We start from the raw sequence: 20352 nt of genomic DNA on the forward strand, positions 1-20352 counted from the left end.
ACGTTGGGGCTTTGAAACCGAGACGTTGCAAGCAGGAAATGCATAACTCGTGAAATGTTGTCCTTATGGGAGAAATGTTCGGGCTTTGAAACTGAGACGTTGCGAGCAGGAAATGCATAACTGGTGAAATGTTGTCCTTGTGGGAGAAATGTTGGGGCTTTGAAACTGAGACGTTGCAAGCAGGAAATGCATAACTCGTGAAATGTTGTCCTCATGGGAGAAATGTCGGGGCTTTGAAACCGAGACGTTGCAAGCAGGAAATGCATAACTCTTGAAATGTTGTCCTTATGGGAGAAATTTTGGGGCTTTGAAACCGAGACATGGCAAGCAGGAAATGCATAACTCGTAAAATTTTGTCCTTATGGGAGGAATGTTGGGGCTTTGAAACCGAGACGTTGCAAGCAGGAACGTTATCGCGGCGTGGGGCGCAGGCCTGCCAGGTCCCGGCGTCGTCGCCGCAGACGTGAAGAAGAAGCAGCAGCAGCCCAGCCCCAAGGCAGCGGCGGACGGCGGCTGCTGCAACGGGGCGGAGCGCGTCTGCCGGTCGGAGTACGTGTTCTCGGAGGAGGGGGACCCGTCGCGCTCCCAGGACTCGCGGCTGGACCTGCTGGGGGACGGTTGGCCCCCGGCGGGGGAGGCCCCGCCCGCGAGGGGCCGCGCCGGCCGAAGGCTGGGCAGCGGCAGCGAGCCCCTGGCGGTGGTGGGGGAGAAGCTGACCGCCGGCGAGCCCCAGCCAACCACAGGTAGGTTCCCGAGCTTTGACTTTCCACGGACGAAGTTACAACCTCAAAAATGTTTGAAATACATCATTGTCTTTGTTTTAAAAAAAAAATTTAAGATTGTTTATTGGTTAAGGTGCTTCCGTATTATGTTTTTTAACTTGCCCGTGAGCACTTTTTTTTGTTTGATATTTGAAAAAATAAAATTACTAAGACAAAAATTTAATTTGAAATGCAAACAGTGACTTGAAAATATGTTTGTATACATATTTTTTTGAGTTTGTTTTATCATTTATAGATTTCTGAGCGTACATGATCGACCGCCTGGTGAACCTTTACAAGGGAAATTTATTCATAAATATAAGCCTTGATAGTTGTTGGCAGCATCCAAGTAGAAAAAATTTTATGAAGGACGTGGGGATCATTGTGATTTGCTGTTTAGAATAAACCTGCCATCATGCTTTTAAAAACAAGAGTGTATCACACGATGGAAGGTTCCAGCAAAAGTGCTAGCTAAGCCTCCATGGCAGCAGGTATGGATGTTTCTACGGAAGAAACTATCACACATATAGACTTGTGCCTGGCGTAGGTATAGCTTGTGCAAATGTTATGATCGTTAATAATTTATTGTATTGTTTAAACATTGTTGCACAATGCTGTAACTGCTTCAACAGACCACATGTTCACTGCATTTCATGTCAATAATCGAGAAAACTTCAAACTCTCCAAAATAAATTACAATTTTTAACACTAGGGGCTCACTACCACTTCATTCTATTGGGGTAAAATTTCCACCTACTACGAAACCTTCCACCTAAAATTCGAACATGTCCGATTTACAAAAAACTTCCAACAAAACAATCAGCCTAATTCTTTCACAGGACCATCCATACCTGCTGCGATAGAAGACCTTCCAAAGGAACGTCCTTTGTGTGATAGGTGCTTTAGCGACTGCGGACACCAAATATCCAGTGCTAGTGCGGGTGACATTTGTTTTGTTTCGAGATAATGAGAGGTTTTGCTTCTGCGTCTGCAAGTATGTCCGGGAATATGGTGGGTGATACCTTGTGGATGTAATATTGATTGTTCAGTAATTCGACTAAATACGTCGCCACTGTTAATATAGTGAATAATAATCTGTTTAGTGGGAATTAAACATCGTATTAGTTGTGGGTAGATGCTGCCTGATTGTTGCGTTATAGTAGAACTACTTACTTTGCGATGCCTTTCCTAACGCGGGCCCCTCTACTTGGGAATGGCGGGACGGGGAGTTGAGATGCTCATCAGTAACTACCTCGCCGCACGATGACTGATTAGCGGAAAGCACGGCCGAGTTTCGCTCGGGTTGTAATTAGGCGAGTGTTTTATCCAGATCACGCATGAGCGTGATGTTCGGTAAACGATAAGTCGAGACCATTTATTGTTACCAACGAACATGCAGAAAACCCGGTAGTTACGACCCCTATTGAGGAACTGTTGAACGTTATGTTCAAATGTCTTTGAAGCATAATGCGCTGCGTTTCTCTTGGCAAGCCCTGGACTGCACGGTAGAATTTCCTACCACAGATAACGGTTATGTTGCAACTTGTTTGGGACTTTCTTGTTTCCGTGGGAGATTTCGTATTACAAACATTGTGTGGCCACACTGGCCGGAAGTAAAACAAAAAAAAAACAGTTGTCAAGATGGCCGACCAGTAGTGATGTATGTATCCGGAATTTATGTGAGTTGAACATGACTTTACTCAACCCAACCTGTTTATGATCGTTTTGGTGACTGTAAAAGGTTTTCTAATGGGCTTTTCTTGTGTATATTTTCTCTTTTTATTTTCGGAAGACGTCTGGTATTAAAATAAATTTATGTTTAATTTTTGAGAACTTGGCATTTCTGTGCCAGAGACGACTGAACACGTTTTTTATGCGAAAAATGGCATATTATTATCTTGACGTATGGAAGCTGGGATGGGTTTGGGTCTATTCACAGCATGGAGAGACTTTGTAGCTCACTTTTATAGTTACTCAGTGACCCTAATGGCATGGAACAACAGCATTCACACTAAAGAGTTTTTGATATTAGTTAAAAAAAACATCACAAGAGAATAAATTTATCCAAACAAAGAGTTTATTTTGATTGTATTTATAATTCAAAATGATACATATAACTTGAAGTTTAAAAATTTTGGTGTTGAGCATTTCAATGGCTGTAAATGAGAGGAATTAAAAATATAATATCAGCAGTGAAGTATTAAACTTAAAATTTCATAACTTGGTGACAATTTTTTATATCATTTTCATCTTTCCGTTCTGTGTAACCTAAGTGCAATAAGTTTTTAACTTAAAATTTTTTTTTTAATAATATGATAATTTTTTTTTTACCTCAGTATTACACATGGCCAAAATTACGGTCATATTATTTTCGTTTGTATTTACGGAAAGCATATTGTGTCCAGTGACTTAACGAAATTTCAGAATCCGTCTGTAGACAGAAGAGCGTAGCAGGAAGCTGTTAACGGTGTTGCAATGTTTGCGTTCGTGTCAATGTGGGCGGTTGTGACCGAGACATTGACTTCAAAACTCGTATGTGTATTTATGTATATTTTTTTTTTGGGAGCGACGCGGCGGTGGCTTCCCGGTTGGCTTTATAAATAACCACGTGTTGGCAGCGTGTCGCTGCGGTTGGCAGCGTGCCCAATCCTGCGTGGGCTACGAGGAACGAGGAAGGAGGCTTTGTTGCGCTCCACGTTTCGCCCCAGCTGTTTGCAGCTGGGTTTGTTTTGTTCTCTGTGCGGGTGGGTTCGTCGTCCGCTCTTGCGCTCCGCCCCTTGCACACGAGACGATTCAGTAAGTGTTTGAAGCTCGCCATACGGGACGTGTCCTCGGAGTAAATAATCGCTGATTCAGGATTTGTGCAGACAGGGAATACACCTGGAAAACGGGGAAAAAACCTCGAGGAAATCGAAAAGTTGTCGTCAAAACCTGATAAACTCGGGGAAATCATCAGTATCTCAAGTGCAAGACGGTATCTGTAATTTTTTTTTTACCACTTGGTAACTTGGTGTATTTCGGTCAAACATTATAGAATGCTGTTAATTATCTGTATCTGATTTTCGCTAATGTTTAACTTATTGGATATAAACAACTTTGTATTATTTGAAGCATAATCTAATATCACATCGTCACAATCAATAATGTATCATTTCAAAAGTTTGATCAAACATATATATTTTGTGTAGGAAAAAAATAATTATAGTATATTCTGCATACGTATTATGTATGTTTGTAGGAATGTGTTGATAATACATAATTTGTATTGTTTTAGTGTATTTGGTTACCTTGCCAGATAGGCCGATGAGACAGAGGGAAAATATTTTTTAGTTGGGACAGGGAAAACTCGGGGAAATTGTCTGAAGTTTGTGGGAACCATGTTACAAATGTGGGCAAAGTGTCTTAGACCATGTTTTCACGTAAGGAAAAGTAAAATTGCAATAGAATATTTACTTCTTAAAGAATCATCTTTTCTTTTTACTGTACAGTAAATTAAACTTATACATGATGGGGCAAATGATGTATATCAGTTTTGAAATTCTAGTAAAAAAAAAAAAAAAAAGCAACTTACAGAAATGAGGTTTATTTTATTGTAATCAGTATACATCCACTTTTTTTTAATCAAGTTCTGAAGATCACATCAGGAAGAGGGTGTCTATCAGCAGTGATACATTGAAGAAGGTGATTTCGAAACACTTTGACTGCTTTTTGGCACATTTCGAGGAGCGTAGCGGCGTTCTCCTCCCGAATTTGCATTTTCAGTTCTTCCAAGGTGTGAAGATGATGTTTGAAAACGTTTTCCTTGAGGATAACCCACAGGAAGAAGTTACAATTAATTAAATCCAGTCAGCGTGGGACCAGGATTTGATAAAAAAAATAATAATAATAATTAGTATGTATACTGATTCCAGTAAAATAAACCTCATTTCTGTAAGTTGCTATTTTGTTTTTTAATAGTTTTTCAAAACCGATGCATACCTTTTTTGAAATTAAGCGGCAAAGATATTTCTTGTTAAAACTTGTTTTATTTGCCACTGTAATCAATCAGAGGTGAAAATATCTGTTTACCACCAATTGTGGAACATCAAAATTCACGTTGAAAATTTTTTTTTCATTCTGAAGTTGTGTCTGGAACTTTGTGCTCTCTAAGGTGTATCTGGCAATGGAGCCTACTGAGACGTGAGCGCTGGTGGCAAGTATCATTAGTTGGAAAGAGAAGAGCAAACGCACGGCGCAAGCTGAGGATGTGTAGTCCGGCAACTTTTTTTTCGACCCGCGCAGACCCCAGTGTCAGGCAGCGGTCACGTGATTCTCTAGTGGAGTGGAGGGGAGGGGATCAGTTGCCAGTTGTGCACTGCGTGGATACGCCGGCTCCTGAGGTACGTAGTGCTTCGCAGGTTCGGTTTACACGGTGTGGTGTCGCGTCGGTGGGAATACCTATCAGCCGCGTCTCGTAGAGAGTGGTGTGTGTTCGTGTACGTTGTCCTCGGGGGAGGAGTGGCCCTCCCCTACCCGCGGACGATTCGGAGGGGAAGGAGGGGGTGGGAGTTAGGGAGGGAGGAGCTGAGCGGAACGGAAATGTCCCAGGTCAGTTATAGTGTTGGGTGTGCCTGACGGTTGCTGAGGGGCGTTATTGACGGTTGCTGACGGGTGTTATTGACAGTTGCTGACGGGCGTTATTGACAGTTGCTGACGTGCGTGATTAACGGTTGCTGACGGGCGTGATTGACGGTTGCTGACGGGCGTGATTGACGGTTGCTGACGGGCGTTATTGATGGTTGCTGACGGGCGTTATTGACGGTTGCTGACGGGTGTTATTGACGGTTGCTGGCGTGCGTGGTTGACGGTTGCTGACGTGCGTGATTGACGGTTGCTGACGTGCGTGATTGACGGTTGCTGACGGGCGTGATTGACGGTTGCTGACGTGCGTGATTGACGGTTGCTGACGGGTGTTATTGACGGTTGCTGGCGTGCGTGATTGACGGTTGCTGACGTGCGTGATTGACGGTTGCTGACGGGCGTGATTGACGGTTGCTGGCGTGCGTGATTGACGGTTGCTGATGAGCGTTATTGACGGTTGCTGACGGATGTGCCTGACGGTTGCTGACGGGCATTATTGACGGTTGCTGACGGGCGTTATTGACGGTTGCTGACGGGCGTTATTGACGGTTGCTGACGGGCGTTATTGACGGTTGCTGATGGGCGTGCCTGACGGGTGCTGACGGGCGTTCTCCGCAGCTGCGCCGGACCGGCCGGTGTGCGCGAGCCCTGACGTGGGCTGCCTGTTCAGCGACTCCCCCGAGCCGCCGCCGGCCCACGACCTGGGCGTGGGGTCCCTGGTGGAGGTGGTGGTGAACAAGGAGCCGCGCTACGGCGTCATCCGCTGGATCGGCACCGTCCCCGAGGACAGGAAGTGCCGCAAGGTCGCCGGCATCGAGATGGTTCGTTCCTTTCCCGTCCCGACTATAAGTCGGCGAACGTTCACTTAGGAAGAAAATGTTCTCTAGGGTGTATGTCTTAACGAAACATAATGAAATATTGTATATTTTACTAGCTGCAGTACCTGGCATTCGGGCTGAACACAGGGTGAATGGGGTTTTTTTTTTTTTTTTTAAAGCAGATGTAGACAGATATTGTCTTCTTAATTTGCATGTGAAGTGTGCAAAATAATTTCCATCACGGGATAGAATCCGGGAAACGTTGTTCTGCCAGTGTGTATTTATAGCTAACCGCCGTAAGCTCCACTAAGCGGACCTAGGGAAATAACACACACTTACTGTTTTTATGAATCTGACCTATGATTATCTGTTATAGATAGGTATTTACTAATGGCAATCAGTTGAACGGTATGAAAGTTGATGCGCTGCAGTGCCATCTAGTGGAGAGATGAAAAAAAAAATGGATAGCATAAAAACTTTCTCCATGAAAAAAATCACTCACTGCGATTAGTCAAGCCGTGTCGGAGTTTATCATCATTATATGTACCAACTTCCATGTATAGAATTATAAGTATTGGGTTAAAAAAAAAACTTGAAAATATGAATAATTATTTCAAGGTCTAATTCATTTTTGTGAGATTATTTAGCTAAATTGATTCGTTCACGAAATGTACTTCTAGGACAGAGCACTGTAGCGCCACGTTAAAATGTCAAAATCATATTTGTCGGGGGGGAGGGGGGGGTGGTTAGAATCCTGGTTCATCCAACTTGATTTTGGTTCTTTGTTGTTTTCCTTAAATCATTTTGGAAAAATTTTGGGATGGTTCCGCATGATTGACTTGGCTGATTCCTTCTCCGCTAGACCTGATAGCCTGTTTGAGAGGAACATGGCAAATACTGTCATAACTAACTCGACAGCAAGCCATTGAAAATTTTTTTTACATGTTATCTATACATAATTATATGTTCAAGTCTGTCATTCTTTTCCAGTAAAACATGCAAGTTCAATGAAAACTTCACTTTCATCATAAGTTCTTCACCAAGTCAACCGATTTCGATGAAAATTGGCATTTATGTGTAATTTTTTCCAACTTGAGAGATAGGATAGTTTTTATTTCGATTAATGGTCTCAATAATTTATAATTAATAATAAACTAATTCATGGTTGCTACAGGACTAGAAAACCGGGAAAACAACCGTTAATAAAACCGTGCGAAGCCGGGTCGGGCAGCTAGTAGGTATATAAAAAAAAAAAGTGATGTGTCAAAATTTCAAAGTAATTGGTGACAAACTTTTGGAGATTTAGGATTTTGAACGAACGAACATGTACTTCTTCATATGTAGACTAGAAATGATACTGATCGTTTAGGGATGGTGAAGGTGTCTTGGAGAGAGAGGGGGATAGAGAGAGAGGGAGAGAGAGATATAGAGAGAGATATAGAGAGAGATATATATAGATACTAGCTGCCCGACCCGGCTTCGCACGGCTATACTAATGGAAAAAAATTAAGCCACATCTCCCATTTACAGTAATGGTAAATTTAAAAAAAATTCAGTGAAAATGTATTACAATGCTGTATAATGTACCGATGGTTTCCCGACTCGTGCACGCAACATAAAACTGATGTACCCGTACTTCGCTACGGTAGTCTACAGGCAGATCACTCTTGCGCCGCTCATACATGCCACTGCCGCGCGATGCCCGTTGCCATGGAGACGCAGAAGGCATGAACAATGCAAAATCCTGTTCTCATGCAGACAAAGTACCCACTGTTGCCTGGTTTTAACCACCCATGGGATCTAATTTTCGGAAAATGTCATCCTGCGTAACATAAGGAACATTACTGTGAAGTTTCAAGTCTGTAAAATATATATACTTGAAAAAAAAAAGGGGCAATTTTTGATATTTAAAGTACCCGCAAAATTTCAACGGTGATGAGGACTGCACTATCAATGAAATAGTTGTTGCCATAGAAACGAATGAAGCATCAACAAAGCAACAGCCGTTGCCATGGTGATTTCCTACCAAAAATTTTGTCTAAAAAATAAAAAATTTAGGGGTGGACTACACCTAACATTTAGGGGGATGAAAAATAGATGTTGGCCGATTCTCATAGATACCGGATAAGCACAAAAAATTTCATCAAAATCGGTCAAGCCGTTTCGGAGGAGTATGGCAACGAAAACTGTGACACGAGAATTTTATATATTAGATAGATAGATATAGAGATAGATAGATATAGAGAGATAGATATATATATTTATAGAGATAGAGAGAGATATAGACAGAAAGAGAGAGATATAGAGAGATATATATAGAGATATATAGAGAGAGATATAGAGATATATATAGAGATAGAGAGATATGCATGGCGTGTCGCGCGCAGGAGGAAGAGTACGTGGGGCTTACGGACGGCACGTTCAGCGGCCGCCGCTACTTCCACTGCAACCCAAAGCGCGCCATGTTCGTGGGGCTGAGGCAGTGCCAGAAGGACAGCCGGTTCCAGGACGCGCCGCCGGCCGCCCCCGACTGCAGCCCCAACAGTGAGTCCCGGGAGCCCGCCACCGCCCCGTCCTCCCCGCCCTGCGACGCCCCGAGTCACTTCCCAGTCGGAGCCTCGGTATCTACATGGGAATCTTAAGACAGTTTAATAAAAAATTGGTTGTCTGTAAAGTCGGTTTACGGACGATAGTTTAACGTGACAACGTCATAAAAAAACACTGATGGAATGATTTCATACTTTTATGAATAAAATTGAATCATTTTTATTGAATTATCACTATTTTGAATGGATACATAGAAGTGAAATGAAATGTACAATTTAATTGATAAATTTAATTTTATTTGCACTCGTTAATTCAAATATGTTTATTACTTTAACGAACAGATTATTTTAACTATAACTTTTATACATGTTTGCTATTTAACTTCTTCCAATCTGTGTTATTCTGTTAAGGATAGGACGATGATAGGAAAATTAGGAAACGAATGGGAGTGTTTCAAGTTTAATGTGCCTCGAAAAAGTCAAATCGATGGTTGTTCCAATCGAGTGGAAGAGAGATAGATGCGGCGCAGGGCGTACAATGAACGTAACGGGACACAGCATAACGGGACAATGTGCGTTACGGGACACTTTTTCGTGCGTGCAGCCAGCATTGTTCGATTATTAGACGTTGTCACGTCAAAAACATTTTATTCACAAATTCAACATAATGTTTTAAAAATAAAGGCTATTTAGGGGGGGGGGGGGGGGGGGGGGAACACATAAATGTAAAACTAATATGGTAGTCATTAGTAGATCTCTACTGATAAAACAAGGAAATCTAAATTATTGTAGTTTAATTAAATATTAAAATAAAAAACCCCACCCGGGCAAGTGCGCGGCTGGTGAAAGAAAAAAAATGTTCTGTCATAACGTAAAAATTAGTTGCAATAAAAAAATTCCAAGCTATTTAGTACGTACATTTTATACTGCCTCCGTTCTAAATAATTTACATTTGTTGAGTTTAACGTATTAAAAGATTACGTGTTTTGTAATCCATAGTTGAGTTTTGATCAACAATGTGTAATTGTGGATTTTGGTGTTAGGGGTCGTCAGTTAATCACGTGATGTTTTTTTTTAGCAAATTTTTAACCCCCCCCTCCCCCCTAGTGATTTGTGGTGAGATTTTAGACTACCTCCCCCCCCCCCCCTAGTCTTCTTTCTCAATAAATCACGTGTATTTTATTTTTTTGGTACAAATTATTTTTAAAAATTTCAGAAAATTATTTTTAAATATAGGTATAATCTAATTTAATTCTGGAAAATTAAGCACAGTGATAAGAAAAATGTCCAGACACACATTAAGGTTGCAGGTTTATTCTCACTGGCATAAAAGTAATAAAGGAAAGGCTTATATGTGATTTACGCATGTATTCGGCGCCCAAAATCACAGTCTTACTGGCGACTGGCAAGCCGAGCTACGGCTACGGCGAGTCAAGGTCACGCGTCACATTTCGGTTTAGTAGAAATCGCGCGAAAAAATAAATACACGTGATATCTCTCTATACCCCCCCCCCCTCCCCCCTTGTGATATTTCGTGATTATTCCCGACAAATCCCCCCCCCCCCCCCTCCGCCCTTTCGAATCTCGCGTGATTAATGGACGATCCTTTACGTGGTGTATCAACGTGCGTCTCGCTGTTGTTCCCTCTAGCGGCGAGGAGGGATGACCCGTTGTCGGTTGTGTCCGGTTGCAGCGTTCGGGCAGATAGACTGCCCGCCGATCAAGGGCCCGGTGCGGCCCATCAGCCGTAAGGGCAACCTGGAGGCCATCTGCGGCAAGAACCGCGGCATCCAGGGACACCACAACTCCTGCTACCTGGACGCGACGCTCTTCAGCATGTTCACCTTCACCAGGTAGCCCCCCCTCCCTTTACCCATCCCGGTGACACCTTGCGGCCAGGGTCAGCGTTCTACGGTGTTGTAAAATAGGCAAATTTTGTTATTAAATTAAAAAAAAAATTGGTTGTCTGTAAAGTCGGTTTACGGACGATAGTTTAACGTGACAACGTCATAACAAAACGATGAAATGATTGCATAATTTTATGAATAAAATTGAATCATTCTTATTGAATTAAAACTATTTTGTATGGATACAAAGATGGAGTGAAATGAAATCTACAATTTAATTGATAAATTTACTTTTATTTGCACTCATTAATTCAAATATGTTTATTACTTTAACGAAGAGGTTATTTTAACTATAACTTTTATACGTGTTTGGTATTTAACTTCTTCTTCCAATCTGTGTTTTTCTGTTAAGGATAGGACGATGATAGGAAAAGTAGGACACGAATGAGAGTGTTTCAAGTTTAATGTGCCTTGAAACAGTCAAATCGATGGTTGTTCCTATGAGTGGAAGAGAGATAGATGCGGCGCAAGCGTACAATGAGCGTAACGGGACACTTTTTCGTGCGTGCAGCCGGCATTAATCGATTTATTAGACGTCATGTCAAAAAACGTTTTTATCGTCTTCTAAAAAAATTAAAACACATGTAATAATAAGTACATATCGAGCACAATTACTAGGGATAAGGTTTTACGGTTTCATTTTTTTAAGACAGATTTCAGTGTTATTGTTTTTAATTTTTATAAATTCTGTTTTGTAATACTTACTCCACCAAAATTAGTGCATTTTTTAATATAATTATTTGTAATACGTTGGGTCTAAAATGGATACATTCAGAACAACAAAAATTAAATTTGGGGTTTGAAAAGTGATTCAATAAAACAAATGAAATTAATTTTTTTTTTCCATCTATACACTTTAGTGTAGTTTTTTGTCCGGAAAAAATGACATTCCTTGAATTTGAAACATTAAAGATTTTTTTTTTTTTTTTTTTTTTTTTTTTTTTTTTTTTTTTTGTGATTTTAATCAAGTTTTGGTTAAGTGCTTCTGTTAACTTGTATTTCGGTGCTATTGTGGTGTTTAAACTTGCAATTCAGGTTTATGCTGTTTATTGTATGCTTTTCAATGTTATTTCGGTTTTATCGCAATTCACCATATAACCTTGCTCTACGTATAACGTTATTAATATATTTTCTTCAGTGTTATTTTTAACATATATAAAACTTTGGTGAAGATATTCTGTACATGTTTCTATTTTATGTTTCATAAAGTATTTTGTTTTAATTTCATTCAGGTCATACATAAGAGTTTAGTAATAAAATTTGTTTGTATCAAGGATAGTGACTAACAAACAATCAAAATTATTCAGTATGCAAATAATTACGGGGTAATTTTTTCCAGATATTTATCTAATGTATTGTTCATGCCAGTGTATTTGTTACCAATATATACATGAAAAGGAACTCGTTTAAGAAATATTTAAATGTCAAAAGTGTTAACATGTATGAAGGCAAGAAGATTTATTTAGAAAATTTGGATTTCTTTTGTGCAAAATAGTACATTCTACTTTTCATGTGTAACCTATATAAATTGTGATTATGAAAAAAATAAATTTATTAGATATTACTCTTATTTTTGTACATGTATGTAATCAGTTTGACCAACGAAACAACTTTCAAACATATAATTTGTTTGGTTTATGAATATGCCTTGCCAATATTTTTTTTTTATATTCTTCCATATTATGGTTCCAGGGATTTTTCTCTTATTTCTATTTTACTATATTTTGCATAAATTTTTTTCTCGGGAAAAGTGTGGTGAGGGGAAAAATTTTTTTTTTCACTGCATGCATGTATATTTCGATTAGGAAAACATTCAGTATTCATGAGTAATTTTGATGTTTTGCGTAGAACTTTGATTCTAATAATAAAAAAAATACAGTATTTGCAGATGCCTGCTTTCTAAGAATAAACTCTTTTTTTTTTTCTTGTTGCAGGTGGTGGCCTAGCCGGGGGGGGGGTAAGGGGTTCAAACAACCCCTTCCCCCCCCCTCCCTTAGCATCAAATCTTTAATTAAATTTCTTATTCATCACTCAAAAAAAATTTCTTATATAAAAATTAATAAAAAAAATTTTAACCCGTTAAGATGGTGGGGTGGGGGGGGGGGGGGGGCATGCTTCTTAACACCCCCCATAATACACAAATCCTGGCTACGCCACTGGTTGCAGGAGTCAATATGTGCTGTTAGTTCACTTTTTTTTTTTTTTTTTTTTTTTTTTTTTTTTTTTTTTTTTTTTTTTTTTTTTTTTTTTTGAAATGATTAAACTGTCGTCGAGTGTCGTGGAGCGTTGCCCTTCTGGTCCCGAAGCGAGTGAGCGGTGGTGGGTTGTTGTCGCAGCGTGTTCGACGGCCTGCTGTTCCGGCCGCGCGGGCGGGACGACTCGGCGCACTACGACGAGGTGCAGCGCGTGCTGCGCGAGGAGATAGTCAACCCGCTGCGCGCCAACCTGTACGTGCGCGCGGACCGGGTCATGAAGCTGCGCACGCTGCTGGAGAACCTCAGCTCCGTGTCGGGCCTCACCAGCGAGGAGAAAGGTGCGGCCGCCGGCCCGCTGTTCCGCGGTCGGGCCGTGGCCGTCGCAAGGATGTACTTTTTATTTGGGGGGGGGGTGGTGGGGAGGGGTAGGGGTAGGGGACTGCAACTGATTTAGTTGTTTGAGGAATATCCACGTCCCCTGGCAAAAAAAAAAAAGCGGGTGGTCCGGGCTGGGGGGGGGGGGGTCTTCCCCCCCCCCCCCCCCCCCCCCGGGGAAAATTTTGGGGTTCGAAGGTGCAAAATAAAAAAAAGGTGGGTTTTTTGGGCATTTTTTTCTTTCCTGAATATTCTAATTACAGTTGGTTTTTCAATATATAATTTTAATTTTTATAAAAAAATATATATTTCCAGAGAACAAAATTTGTAAAAAAAAAAAAAAAAAAACAAGTGCTCACATTACCACGATTGGACTAAAATGCACCATGCGCAACGTATGGGTTGTATCACAGAAATTGTATTTTTAATATAACAACGAAACTAAATATATTATTGGAGGGGACGAAATTGAAGACTTTTATTATTGGAGGGGGGGGGGGCAGTTTCACCCCCCCCCGTCCTCCCCGGTTGCGACTCCCATGGTACAACCATGGTGATTTATAAGAAACAGAATTTTTATATATTTTTATTTCAAGGTTTAACATACCCGCTAACATATTACAAGCAACAGGCAGTAGCAGCATAAATAAAAAAAAGGGGGTTCAGAAACATAAAACAAAGAAATAAAATAGTAACACATACATAGACACAATACAATTTTAACGTGGACATTTTCATAAACACTTAATTGTGATATAAAAAATTTCAAATAAGTACACCATGCAACACCAAAATGCAAAATTAGTCATGTAATAAAAATTATATTTTAAACCTTGACATGGAGGATGAGGCCTTATCATTGTGCAATTTAAAATATTTTTGTATTTCTTGTGATTTTTTTTTTTTTTGTGTGACATGGCATTTGGGCTGCTTGTTGGAAGTCGACACTTGTGAACTGGTGTGGGTGTCATGATAGTTGTAGTCGCGTGCGCATAACAAACAAGTTATTTCTCTCGCAGCACTTAAAGGACTAGAGAGGCTGGTAGTAAATATGTGGAGGAAATGATTTATGCTTTTGACATGACAAAAAAATTTTGTATAAATAAGTTTGTTCAGTGACTTTTAAAAAAGGGACCCTTTGTATATATTTCTCATTTGTTTGTGCTCGGAGCATGGACGTGCAACAGTGTTTTTTTCTTTTTGTTGTTGGTTGTGTGCGGACGAAACTTTCCCCTTGCTTGTGTATCCAGCAAAGGACAGTAAAAATTAAGATGGCCGCCTGGACACGAGTTGGTGCTGGGCGCTGCTGGAATTCACCAATTTTCGGGTGAATTCTTTAACTTCCGTATAGTCACGGAACAAAGTTCACAGTTGGAATTTTAGCAAAAAAAAAAAAAAAAAAAAAAGGGTGGGGGGGGAGGGAAATCCAACATTGATGGGGACTACGGACTGAACCCCTCTCAAGACACTGGACTGGCACTGGCGCGGGGTGGAAGACGCAGGCGAGGAAAGCAGGGGACAGGAGTGTAAGAGTGGTGGTGGGGCCCTGCCCGCAGACCCGGAGGAGTTCCTGAACTCGCTGGTGGCCCAGACGCTGCGGGCGGAGCCGCTCCTGAAGCTGAGCTCCGGCCAGGAGGCGTACCACTACCAGCTGTTCGTGGAGAAGGACGAGCGCGTCAAGTTCCCCAGCGTGCAGCAGCTGCTGGAGCAGAGCTTCCTGGTCAGCGGCATCAAGCTGAAGGAGGTGACCGCCCCGCCGCCTGTCGTCCCCTTCAGAACTACTGCATGCTCTACTGTTCCTTCAGAACTACAACAAACACACGTTGCTGTTCCTTCAGAACTACTACATGCTCTACTGTTCCTTCAGAACTACAACAAACACACGTTGCTGTTCCTTCAGAACTACTACATGCTCTACTATTCCTTCAGAACTACAACAAACACACGTTGCTGTTCCTTCAGAACTACTACATGCTCTACTGTTCCTTCAGAACTACAACAAACACACGTTGCTGTTCCTTCAGAACTACTACATGCTCTACTATTCCTTCAGAACTACAACATGCTCTACTATTCCTTCAGAACTACTACATGCTCTACTATTCCTTCAGAACTACAACATGCTCTACTATTCCTTTAGAACTATAACTTGGGTTGCTGTTCCTTTAGAACCATAACATGGGTTGCTGTTCCTTAAGAACTATATCGCGGGTTGCTATTTCTTTAGAACTATAACACGGGTTGCTATTCCTGTATAACTATAACACGGGTTGCTATTTTTTTAGAACCATATCAGGGGTTTCTATTCCTTTAGAATCATAACATAGGTTGCTATTCCTTTAGAATCATAACATGTGCTGCTATTCCTTTAGAACCATAACATGAGTTGTTATACCTTTAGAATCATAACATGTGTCACTATTCCTTTAGAAACATAACATGGGTTGCTATTCGTTCAGAACTATCTTCAAGGTTAAATTTTTATAGGCTTTCGATGACAGATTATTTTCTAGGTCCTCAAAAAAAAAAAATGTTAGAACAGTCTTGGCCGGTAATGGCGCTTCAGGTTGGCTCAGACAATGTGGATCCTCGGTTGATCAAGACCACTGCTCGAGGAAACGGAACGACCGAAGTGTCGCGTGGGACGGGGGGCCCCTCGATAGATGGGACCGGCGGGATCGCGGTGCGTGGCGTGTGTTCCAGGTGCCGTCGTGCCTCATCATCCAGATGCCGAGGTTCGGCAAGTCCTTCAAGATGTACCAGCGGATCCTGCCGTCGCAGCTGCTGGACGTCACGGACATCATCGAGGACTGTGAGTGCAGGCGCTGGCTTCCCGGGGAAAGTAATTCACTGCAAGACGAATCATTTCATTGGAAGTTTTTGAACTTGGATTCGTTTACGGAGGCCAATATGGACGAGCAAAAAAGAAGTGAGCCTTTTTAACGTGTATTTCTGTACATTCCAGCTTTTCGGAAATTTTGACTTGCTGATTTTCGTTTTCTTTTTAATCTCGGTTTTATGGTTTTTTGATGAGGATCACGGAGCTTTCACGGCCATTGTCTGTAGTTGCTTGTCTCCTGCGAAGCGGCCGCGTCGAAAGGCGAAGGTATCACGGACGTTTCGGTCGTCCTCGCAGTCACCACCATCAGGGTGGTAGTTGAATCGGTGACTGGTCACCCTTACGACGGCGACTGAAAACGTCTTTGAAAATCTTCGCCTTCTGACGCGGCTTCAACCCAGAACAAGCGAAGCTACTCCAATGTATGTTTTTCTCGTTAATCTTTTTTTTTTTTTTTTCTTAATAATAGATTTTGTAGTTTTCAATTGTGGTTTTTGTTTGTGTGGTTTGTGGCTTTGTGCCCGGGTGACGCGAGTGTCGCTCTGTTCAGCTCCCAGGCAGTGTGTGGTGTGCGGCAAGCCGGCGGACTACGAGTGCAAGGAGTGCTACGGCCAGTGCGGGGCGGGTCTGGAGAGCACGGCGTTCTGCGTGGTGTGTCTGCAGACCGTGAGTACTCCCGCCGGAGGTGGCCTGCTAGCCCGCTCTGGGAGCCTTATTTGGACGTAGTTATGCAAAAAGGAACCAACCCACATGAAACCTATTCTGAGTATTTTGACGTTAAAGTTAATTATAAATTTTAATTTTCCTATTGATAATATAATGTGGGTATAATTTTAATGGTCTAGTATAAATACTGATATAATAATAGCAACGACGGTACAATCAACCTTGTACTATTTTAATTTATTTTCAAATAAAATATAACAAAATTGTGGGTTGGTTCCTTTAAGCATAACTACGTCCATTTCAGGTGTCTGATTGCTAGAGACCCGGAAAATTCGCGGGTTCATTTCGTGTTGTGCTAAAATTCAAATAATTATACCATAGTGCTGCTTGTGTCGTTGGTCCACTGTTAATCTGTGGAGGACTGAGGGCCAATCAGAGGACCCTCACTCAATAGAAGTGTCGAATCGCGGGCCACCCGGTCGAGACGACTCGCAAGTCGGCAGCCAATGAACAGTTGGCACTTGCCCGGGTGTGTATAAGATGTTGGAGTCTATCCTGGAGGTCATTGAACCCGCGAATTTTTCGGGTCTCTACTGATTGCAATTGGTGTTTGTGTGCAGAGCTACGGCGATTTCAAAACTTTTCAAAGTACCAAAACGGTGTCCCTTTTGAGAAAAGCATTTTAAAAAATACGCTGAGCGTGGATGATTAGTTCTGTCCTCCGTATTTTGTATTTAAAAACATATTTTTTTTAAGAGTGAAAATGGCAAAAAAATGTGTTTTTTCAGAAAATGTTTAGGCATGAAACACCTGGTGAAAAAATTCTCAAAGCACCCAAGGAATTCGCGTTACGCCATCATCTTCCATTTACCACCGTTTAATGTTGTGGTTGCCACTCGTATCTCAAATGAGGAAATTCAATAAGATCATGCACAATGAAACTAATTAAATTAGTTTTTCTGATCCATACACTGGGTAACAAATTTTGTTCAGAAATGATGACAGTCCTTGAATTTTTTAACATGAAAAGATTATTTTTTTTTTTATGATTTGAATTATATTTTGGTCGAATGCTACTTGATAAATCCAGTTTAAAGGAGACACCGCGCTGGAAGCACCCAGTGGCGTAGCCAGAATATTTGTGTATGGGGGGGGGGGGGGGTGGTTAAGAAGCATGCCCCCCCCCCCCCCCTTGTGTTAAAGCGGGGTTGGGGGGGGGGTAAAGAGGATTTAGGAACCTAATTTGGTGGCAGGACTGGCATAAAGTGCCACAGTATGAAATTAATGGGAAAACAAACATGTTTTCCACTGCTCTGTAAACTTGCAAAGGCAATATGCTTATTCTTCCGCACAGCAGTGATGCAGGGGTGGAAAGGATGTTTAGTAAGCTCAACCTTACCAAGACAGTCCTTTTACCCGGGGGGGGGGGGGGGGGGAGGGAATTGGATTTTAAGGTGTAAAATAGTGGTGCAATTTTTTTTAGCAGTTTTCGGTACTTGAATTTGAATATCTGTAACGGGGTAAAAAAAATTTTATTAATTTTTAATACGAAATTCGTTTTGAGTGATGAATAAGAAATTTAATTAAAGATTTGTTGCTAAGGGGAGGGGGGGGGGGGGGGTGTGGGGGTTTTGAACCCCTAAAACGCCCCTGGAAGCACGGAGACGGTGTCGGGTCGCAGGTTCACGGGCACCAGCGCCGCGCCAGCCACTCGTGGCGACCCCTCAAGGTGCCGGCGGAGTTCCGCATCCTGCAGGACCACTGCGCCGTCCCGCGCCTCTTCATGGAGCTGTTCGCGGTGGTCTGCATCGAGACCTCGCACTACGTGGCCTTCGTCAAGTGCGGCGGCGGCCACGACGCCCCCTGGTGCTTCTTCGACTCCATGGCCGACAGGAAAGGTCGGCTCTCTCTCTTTTTACCGTATTTACCCGATTGCAAGACGACTCGAATGCAAGACGAGGTCAACTTTTTAACCTTTATAAACCAGAAAATAGTATATAACAAGCTATAAATAAACATTTTACATAACATGAAAAAGATAATTTTCTGTACTTACATTGTTTTATGTTTTGAAAGATCCACTTAATTAAATTATTTACATACATTACAAAGTCTTGAACATATTAACTTAGTCTGAGTCACTTTCAGATTCATCTGTTTCACTGCTGGCATCAATTTCACTTCCTTCAAGATTTTCCCATAAGATATCATCTTTTTATATCTGTCGCGCTCCCGGCTGGCAGGGGGCGTAGGAACCGGGGGGACGTGTCCCCCTGTACTTTTTGGGTGGAGCGCTTAAAAAGCGCTTATTTTTCCACTTTTGAAATCAAAATATTTCTGGTGGAGCGACCCCCCGGACCCCCCGCCCCCCCGTCTTTGTAAGAGGGGAATGGGTTTACATGACATCAAAATCATTATTTGTACCCCCCTCCCTTCTCCCCGCTCGGCTCAGGCGGAACGTGACAATTTTTCGTGCGTGCGGGGCCGGCGTTCATAGATTTATAAGACCTTATCACGTAAAAAATTCTCTCTGTAGACTCTTGTGACTTGACGCAGCTTGTAGTCGTACTTCGCTGTTTGTCTGGGATACACGTACATGTATGATCAAGTTGTTTAAATTTATGTTTGTCACTTGAGAATTATCAGCACTAAAGTTACGATATTGTCCACCAACTTTTGCCACAGACTTTTCTCATCTCGCAGACGAGACGCGTATGTTCGGCTGATAAGATGGAAAACGAAACAGGCTGCACTTCATTGCATTATGCTTTAGCGGGTGTGTGAATTAAACCACAGCAGACCTGCAGATATTTTGCGTTTCCCGAAATGTTACACTTGACACATGCACTAGTTTCTGTGACCATTTTTTGTGATATGCCAAGTTGCATACATTCTGAGATAACTTCAAAATACAAATCAACCCAATTCATCCAGTATTTGTTGTGTATTATTGTCTGAATTAAAACATGCAACTAGATGTTTATTGGCAATTTGCAGTATCAATTATTTTTAGATAAATATGCCTTTAAATATTTTTGTGGATTCAATGTACATTTAAAATTGTGGTTTTTTCGTACAAAAATAAACTAAAGAGTTATTTACAGGTACTTTTCATAATGTTTGCATTAATAGATGCTTCTCGTATATTACGTTCAACATTTGTAGGGGGAAAAAATAAAGTAATGATGTTTGTCTGACAATAATAGGTGTGTAATTTTTGAGTTAAAACATTACGTCATTTTACTGATTTTGGTAAAATTAGTTTTTATGTAGCAACTGAATTTTAACTATGTATTTCCCTGTAGCAAAGTTTTTAGCTTAACCCCCTGAAAAACATTGCAACAAGGTTTTACTGTACGTAAATTTTTAAAAATTAACGATAAATAGAGTTTGACTGAATTTTAACTATGTATTTGCCTTTTAAGAAGTTTTTTAGCATCTGGTCCCTTGAAAAACATCTCAACAGGGTTTTACTGTATGTAAATTTAAAAAAAATTAACTATAAATGGAGTTTGACTGAAATTGAAGTATGTATTTGTCTTTTAAGATTTTTTTAGCGTCTGGTCCCTTGAAAAACGTCTCGACAGGGTTTTACTGTATGTAAATTTTTTAAAAATTAATGATA

General features: G+C 41.3%; 1 protein-coding gene across 2 annotated transcripts in view; it reads left to right on the top strand.

The window, feature by feature from the left end:
* Positions 1-20352, top strand: part of LOC134540807 (ubiquitin carboxyl-terminal hydrolase CYLD) — a 50940-nt gene that overhangs the window by 23363 nt on the left and 7225 nt on the right. For both annotated transcript variants that reach the window (XM_063383747.1, XM_063383746.1), the window contains exons 5-13: positions 432-743; positions 6000-6202; positions 8587-8743; positions 10439-10598; positions 12989-13185; positions 14779-14966; positions 15926-16034; positions 16612-16727; positions 18409-18625. In XM_063383747.1, the coding sequence (XP_063239817.1) occupies positions 432-743; positions 6000-6202; positions 8587-8743; positions 10439-10598; positions 12989-13185; positions 14779-14966; positions 15926-16034; positions 16612-16727; positions 18409-18625 (1659 nt within the window). The remainder of the gene's footprint in view (positions 1-431; positions 744-5999; positions 6203-8586; positions 8744-10438; positions 10599-12988; positions 13186-14778; positions 14967-15925; positions 16035-16611; positions 16728-18408; positions 18626-20352) is intronic.

The sequence above is a fragment of the Bacillus rossius genome, chromosome 17 (genome assembly GCF_032445375.1).
Source record: "Bacillus rossius redtenbacheri isolate Brsri chromosome 17, Brsri_v3, whole genome shotgun sequence".
NCBI classification, from domain to species: domain Eukaryota; kingdom Metazoa; phylum Arthropoda; class Insecta; order Phasmatodea; family Bacillidae; genus Bacillus; species Bacillus rossius.